Source organism: Vipera berus (assembly GCF_964194415.1).
Source record: "Vipera berus genome assembly, chromosome: 7".
Taxonomy (NCBI): domain Eukaryota; kingdom Metazoa; phylum Chordata; class Lepidosauria; order Squamata; family Viperidae; genus Vipera; species Vipera berus.
This window is the reverse complement of record NC_138209.1, coordinates 15447154-15455292: the sequence shown is the minus strand read 5'-3', so window position 1 is coordinate 15455292 and position 8139 is coordinate 15447154. Positions and strand designations below refer to the sequence as shown.

Genomic DNA, 8139 nt, shown 5'->3' with positions numbered 1-8139 from the left:
ATGTGATGTGGGGTTTTTTATATATATATATACTGATGGACGGATTTGAGCAAAAGCTTATTAGTGGGATTTAAGATCTTTATATTGGTGGAGGTCAGAACCATTTTTTCAACTGTGCATATTAATTTTGCAGTGTGGAAGCACATGAAGTCCTTGTAAGCTATACGATACAGGCAGTCCTCAACGTATGACCATAACTGAGCCCAAAATTTCCATTGCTAAGCAAGACAGTTGTTTTGCCCCATTTTACAATCTTTCTTGCCATAGTTGTTAAATGAGTCAGTTGTTGGTAACATGGTTGTAAAGTGAATCTGGCTTCTCACTGACTTTCCATGTCAGAAGGTGATCACATGACCCCAGCACAATGCAACCATCATAAATACATGCCATTTCTCAAGTGTCTGAATTTTGATCACCTGACCATGGGATGCTGCAAAGATTGTGTTAAAAACAGTCATAAATCACTGTCTTCAGTGCCATCATAACTTCCATCACTAAATGAATGGTTGTAAGTTAAGGATTATTTGTAGTGTAAATTATCGAAAGTATCATAAATTGTGTAACTTTACTGATGCTCTTGCACCACTAATATATTAATGATTTCTCTTTATAAAAAGTCTCTTATGTGTGAAGAATGGTAGTTACAGCCCTTTTGAGAAAAATAAAAATGCATGGTGTCAGATTGCAATAAAAACATTTTTTTTCTTCCTCACTCAAAAGATTCCAATTTCCTTAAGATATCAGTTAAAATGTCTACTGCAATCTAGGTGTCATACTTGACAACAGCAGTTCTGGGATAAACAATAGAAGTTTGTACGTTTTTTCATGTGTATGTCGATGCACACACACAATGCATGGAGAAAAAGACATGCATCCCAAAAATACATGATTTTTGGCTCATCAGAAAGCTTGGCTATATGTGCAGCCTTGCAAAGATGTATAAATTATTTTTACATAGAAGGATCTTACAAAACTAGACATCTTTTTCAGTACAAAGGTTCCTATTCATTGAAAAAAAATTTCTGCGTGTGATTGTTTTATGTGTTGTAGACTACATATTGCAAATGGCCTCTGCTTTGGAGGTGTTACTATTGTACAATATTATATAGCTGCCATCTAAGGAGATGGTTCCATTTCTGGTATTGTAACAAATACTACACGAATGCTGGAGACACTGATACAGAACAGGAACAAGTGAATATTCTCAGCTTACGCCCCTTGTTTTAAGTCTTATATTGCTTTTTTAACAGCGAAATGCATTTTTTAAAAAATTAAGAAAATTACAGAGCTATCTTTTCACAGGCATTATGCAATTTTCGAGACATCACAAAAAGTAAAAAAGACACCCCCTCTTCAAGACCTAGGCCAGGGGTCAGCAACCTGAAACAGTGAAAGAGCCACTCGGAACCGGTTCCCTCACAAAAGCAAAAACTGGGAGCCGCAAAAAATGTGTGCGCAGAACAGGGTTTGACTGAAGAGTGGAGCCAAGGCGAGATATGCACCTACCCTGCATATTTGAATTGATTGGTTGAACTTTTTTAGTCCCACTTTTTTTTGGGACTGCACATGGCAGAGGACTGGGAGCCACAGGCGATGGCTGAAGGAGCCACATGCGGATCTGGAGCCGCGGGTTGCAGACCTGTGACCTAGGCCTTCGATGTGCATAAAATGGAACAGGCACCTTTATTTGGAAAGAACTGTTTTTAACCATGAACTTGGCAGGGTAGCTACAGGGCTGCAAAGAATTACCCTTTCCATAAGCCACACTGAAAGCCATCTTCATCACGTATGTTTTACTTAAAAATATATTTCATTAATAGGAGATACACTTCTAAATCTGAACAGTGAAATTCTGCGATTGACAATTGATGGGCTGGGATTTTTTAAAAAACTTTTTAATAGAGCAAGTCATAGTATGGCATTACTAAATACAGGTGGTCCTCGACTTACGACCACAATTAGGCCCAAAGTTTCTGTCGCTAAGTGAGAAGTTTGTTAAGTGAGTTTTGTTTCCATTTTACAACTTTTCTTGCCACATTTGTTAAGTGAATCACTGCAATTGTTAAATTAGTAACACGGTTGTTAAGTGAATCAGGCTTCCGCATTGACTTTGCTTGTCCGAAGGTCGCAAAAGGGGAACCCATGACCCTGTCATCAATATGAACCAGTTGCCTAGCACCTGAATTGAGATCACGTGACCCTGGGGATGCTGCAATGGTTGTAATTGTGAAAAATGGTCGTAAATTCCTTTTTTTCAGTGCTGTTGTAACTTCAAAGGGTCACTAAATGAACTGGTATAAGTCGAGGACTATCTATAAACAACAACTGGGTGAGATTAATGGAGGTTTGAAGAAAGCCCACAAAGTAGTGCCCAGACCTTTTAAAAAGACTTTACTCAGTGCCAGCTAGGTATAGAGGGCTAGGAATAAAAAGCAGAATTTCCACACTACAGCTGATGCAACTTTTAATCATTCACTTTACCTGAAGGACATTTCTCACGAATTTGTTCTCATAAAAAAACTGGGAGTTAGGGTAGGTTGTGATTATAGGCAGCTTCATGGAAGCAGCAAATCTGGACCATGCCTGACTCTGTAACCAGTAACCCATGTGAGTTTAAAGAGCATGAATAAGAACTGGGCCACTGTCCTAGTACGCTATGTCAAGCAGCCTGTTGTATTAAGCCAGGGGTCTTCAAACGTGGCCCTTTTATGACTTGTGGACTTCAAGTCCCAATTCCTCAACGGTGGCTGAGGAATTCTGGGAGTTGAAGTCCACAAGTCATAAAAGGGCCAAGTTTGAAGACTCCTGTATTAAGCCATAAGATACAACCTATGTTTTGTGGTTGCATGGGGAATGATTTTTTGAGGGTGGGGGGGGGGTGGAATGGGGATGAGGCTGTTTTGGGGGAAGGAAGGGATAAGCCTCTCCCCATACTGCTGTTCCAAGAACAGTACCAATATCCATTTTGTATCTTTTTCTCTGAAAATAAAACACTGATGTTACTATATAACATATAGCTTGATCTTGTGTCCAGTTGCTATTGCCAAATACAGTCTTAACCAGACATAAAGGTGCCTATGCCAGTTGATACACTAGGCCAGGGGTAGGCATCCTCGGCTCTTTTATGACTCATGGACTTCAACTCCCAGAATTCCTGAGCCAGCTTGGCTGGCTCAGGAATTCTGGGAGTTGAAGTCCATGAGTCATAAAAGAGCCGAGGTTGCCTACCCCTGCACTAGGCCCTAGGGCTTAATTTATGGTAAACATGCACAGAATCGCACCATTTCTAAACCATAGGCAAAATGTGAGGAAAAATGCATTTTATAAAGTGGGGTGTCTATTTTTCCCCCCAAATTATTCTGAAACACAACCCTCATGAACAGAAGTTTAAAAATTTCTTACCATGTCTCTTATCAAACTGATGGGGGGGAGGGATACTGTATATACTGAATTAAGTGAAAGTAGTCTTTTGAATTTTGCTTACTTTGAATTCATGGTATGTTATAAATTAATTGACTCCAGGAGATACCTTTTTTTACGTTATTAAAAGTCACTATCCCTCTGTATGCAACAGTTAGTTTGGGCAAATATAAACACACCAACCAGATAAAGGAAAACTAATTAGCATTCAATTGTCCTTCCCAAACGATAAGTGGAGTTTACAAAGCTAAATAAGTGAAAGATACAAACATCAATTGTGAGAAGATACAAACAGTTGAAGCCCTTGTAGTTGAATTCTTCTGAGTACGGTTGTATGTACATCTGTGAGTTTTAATTTTACATGTAACACTTTTCTGCCATAAAATGAGACCCAAATGGTTTCTGTAAAGGTAAGCTGGGTATGTTATCTAGATAAATTTTGCACAATCAGGGTGAGAACTTGCAATATTGTTCAACAATGTTTACAATTCTTTATTGCACATTATCCACCTTGACTCATTTAGATATTAAAAGTAACAAAATCAAGAACTCATGGACTATTATTCTTTTGTAATCAATTGGCTGATTTGATGCCCTTACTAATGTGGTTATTTAATGTTGTGGTGCAAGTTCTGACAAAATATTCTGACTTGCAACAATTTGGTTATGAATAGCAAATTAAGTTGCAGTGGTCTACATGTCTGTACATGAGTATGTGGGAAGCCAGCTGTTATTAACAATCCATGATAACTAAACTGATTGATGTTGGACTCCATCAACATTAGGACATTTTAATTCAAGTATTTATGCCACAAATAATGCAGACACAACCCACGTGAGTCCCTAAGTAAAAAGGTAAAGTTTCCCCCGCACATGCGTGCTAGTCGTTTCCAACTCTAGGGGCCGGTTCTCATCTCCGTTTCAAAGCCGAAGAGCCAGCGCTTGTCCGGGGACGTCTCCATGGTCATGTGGCTGGCATGACTAGACGCCAAAGGTGCACGGAACGCTGTTACCTTCCCACCGTAGTGGTCCCTATTTTTCTACTTGCATTTTTACGTGCTTTCGAACTGCTAGGTTGGCAGAAGCTGGGATGAGTAACAGGTGCTCACTCTGTTACGTGGCACTCGGGATTCGATCCACCAAACTGCTGACCATCTGATCGACAAGCTCAGTGTCCTAACCCACTGAGCCACCAAGGTTATTAGGTCCAGAATTGATAATTTGGTGAGCAGGAGAGATGGGGAGAAAGCCCACGCTTCAAGTTAATTGGGGAATGTGATTTATGACTGTTAATTAGGGGAGGGGAATTCAGTTTTTGGCTTCAACTATGTAGTGCTGATACTTTGTTTCTCGAATAAAAGATTATTTAAGGAAAGCAATGCCTCAAAGTTCTTTTGAAGAGATTCATCTGTCGGAACCATGACATTGTTACTATTTCTATTCATTCCTCACATTTACATCCACATTTTCATTATTAAAAGAACAGAAATGCTATTTGATATATGCTTCAGAAGTTGTAGGTAATCAAGTGATGGTCAGCAAAAGTAAAAATAGAATGTTGGATCTCTTCTGGATATTCAGTCAAGGTGTCCCATCCATTCAGTAGGAAAAGGCAGTTATATCGTCAACTTCACTAAATTTGGAATTTACAATCTGGAAAATTCTGGAAAAAAACCCCATTTCAATTACTCATTAAAGTTAACATGCTAGCTCCCCTATCCTTCCCCACCCAGTCCTTGTCTCTATTTTACAGGAAAAAGCTCCAATTTCAGAAACAGCCATTATAAAAGGTAAAACAAATGGGTAGCAGCAGCTGAAAAGAATCAAAGTCAGTTCAATTGTCCACCTGAATAAATATGTGCTGATTCTATTTACCCATCTTGCTGGCCTAAAGTCTGAAGTTCAGATGTGTGAAGATTGTGGTGAAGGAACACGTTTTTCCTGCTGTACATGTGCAAAGAGATTGGTCCTCTTGGGGGCTGTCCAAGCCTTCCAAGGAAAGTAGAGTGTTGTCGAGGTTGATCTTTTGGAGGGCCAGGAAAAATGGTGCCATTATCAGCCTTGGCTGTTGATTTTGATATGCTTTGCATGACTCCTGCTAAGCCATTGTGGTTAACCTCAGAAGAGAGGACTTCATAAGAGTCTTGTGTATGCTTGATAGCTTCCACTATTTCTTTTTCCTTCAGGAGACAGACACTTGACAACTGGCAGCTTTTGTTATCACAGGAAGTGGTTTGGTTGCCTGACGAATACTTAAAATGGTCCTCTGTGGGTGTATGTACTGATCTTTTGTCCTTTGTGTTGAGAGTTTGGCTCACCATTTTGTTTAGGTATGTAGCCTGGAGCAAAGGAAACAAAAAAGGGAAGGAGAAAAAGATAAGATAAGGTCATCTTTATTGTCATTTTTTTACTGTGGTCACAACGGCATGCATCAAAAATGAAATTTAGTTGCCCGCTCTCAAAGTGAAACACATACATGACACACACCCAAACCATAGCTACACAACTGGGTGTGTTTTCACCAATTTTGCATTAGCCTCCTATCTGTAACAGTCCAGTGTTAACTGGCCTTCAATTTTTTTTCCTCGTTTCAATGTTTAATTATCATTATTCTATCATTTAAAATTTTAACCCTAATTTAATTTTTAATTTTAATGTCAATTTTGATTCATCTTTTATTGCTTGGGAGCCTCTCTTTGAGGGAGATAGGAAATTTAAAAAATATGAAATATAAATATAAATATAAATAGCAACAAACACCAATATCTGATATTTCCCTACAAATATAAAGAATATTAGAGGGTTCAACTTTAAAAGAAACAAAATCTGGGGTATATTTTTTACCAAAGAAAGAATCAATTTATCTGTTTCAGATGGATGGAAGCAGGAAAAACAGGAAACATTGTTCTAGTCTTGTAACACCAAATTCATTAATAACTGTAATAATACGTTAATATATTTATCAAATATTCATTCCAAACCATAAGATTTTTCTTATGTTGTTGTTTGGCATTCTTTGGTGCAGTTATATAATTTGGATCCCAAGATTCTTCTTCAGAACAGGTGTCCAATTTAAAGTACTGTCTGTCCTCCACCTATAATTGTAATTGAGCCCGGAATGATGGTCATAAATTATGCCGATTGTAAAGCAGATCATCAAATGACCTACTGAATTTTATGACCTTACCCAGATAGGGACCATGCCAACTTCTATGGGTGTTATTTAAAAGGTATGTCATACTGCAATTAACATGTTATGCTTCTCAATTCTTTCTGAAGATAGAACAAAAACCTGCAGATATTACCGTTCTAAAGTCCCAGGCTGTAATATGAGAACCAGCTATCTTTTGTACTTGTCCCTTTATGTTATTTAATTATTCTCTAATTACCACATTTTCTCATTTGCACCTGTCTATAAAGTTGCCTAGGTATGCAAGCACCCAGTGAAAACTGAAAACACAGGGATGTTTTTTTTTTCTCTTCGTACCTTCAGTCAAGTTCATCAAAATGAAGAAAAAGAAATCAAGTAGAAAATACTAACCAGCTTTTTACACTAGAAATTTAACAATATTAAATTTGCTAATTCAACAAATGTAATAAATTTAATGACAAAAAATGATTAATTACATGGAACTATAAAGCATCCTTTAGCAGTGAACTAGCAGATTATCCTGACTAATAAGACAGAGCAGGAAAAGTAGCGATTGGAAGTCCCTTCCAACTTTTGATTTTCTGAAATTGTAACTTACAAAGGAGCAAAGCCTTGGTGGAGCAGTGGGCTAATGCCTCCTTAAGTAACACCAGCTGCCTGCAATTAGTGCAGGTTCGCATCCCACCAGGCTCAAGGTTGACTCAGCCTTTCATCCTTCCGAGGTAGGTAAAATGAGGACCCAGATTGTTGGGGGCAATTAAGCTGACTTTGTAATAATGCCGCTTGGGGGGGGTGTGAAAGCCCTAATAAGCAGGCATATACATAGAATGAAGGCTACTGCTAAGCTTGTAAGCCGCCCTGAGTCTTCGGAGAAGGGCGGGATATAAATGGAATTTTTAAAAAAGAGGGAGCATTAAACAAATGTTGAGGCTATAAGAAGTAGGCTAATCCAGTCTTTCTTCAGTACTACTAAGACCTTAATGCTTTCAAGGTGAGTTGGTTTGCAGTATAAAGAGGTTTTCTATGGATATTGATCCATACGGATTCACTAGCCAAACAATCAAAACAAATTTGGTAGTGCCTTTCCTGACAAATTTTATTAAAAGGTATAAACCTTCCCAAGCTGTAGCACGTTTCACTTTGCTTTGCAGCATACCAGCTTCCTTTTCTAAATTATGAAAATCCAATAAAACAAATAGAGCCACAAGGGTGGCAAATGAGATATTGTCAGATATACTGACACTCAGCAGTATTACCCAGAAGAGTCACAACCTTTGTGTAAACCAGGGGTCTTCAAACTTGGGCCCTTTGTGACTTGTGGACCTCAACTCCCAGACTTCCTCAGTCAGCATAGAGTAACCAAATAAAGTTTGGGTAATGTTGGGCTTCAGGATTTAGTGATTGTAATCTAGACAACAGTTTTCCTATCCTTTCACTGTCAACTGAAGCTGCCAATTTCAGAGATAAGGTGATCTGTTCCTGTATGCTATGCAGACTACAAGCAACTGAACAGGGATTACCTCAGTTCCTTTTTTTATAGCTAAGTGTTGATTGGTTGAGCCATGGAA

General features: G+C 38.5%; 1 protein-coding gene across 1 annotated transcript in view; it reads right to left on the bottom strand.

Annotated features, from left to right (window-relative positions):
- Positions 1 to 4727: 4727 nt before the first annotated feature.
- CCSER1 (coiled-coil serine rich protein 1) overlaps positions 4728 to 8139 on the bottom strand; it is a 768384-nt gene continuing 764972 nt past the window's right edge. Inside the window, exon 10 of the mRNA XM_081332934.1 lies at positions 4728 to 5759. Within this exon, the coding sequence (XP_081189060.1) occupies positions 5292 to 5759 (468 nt within the window). The 3' untranslated portion in view covers positions 4728 to 5291. The remainder of the gene's footprint in view (positions 5760 to 8139) is intronic.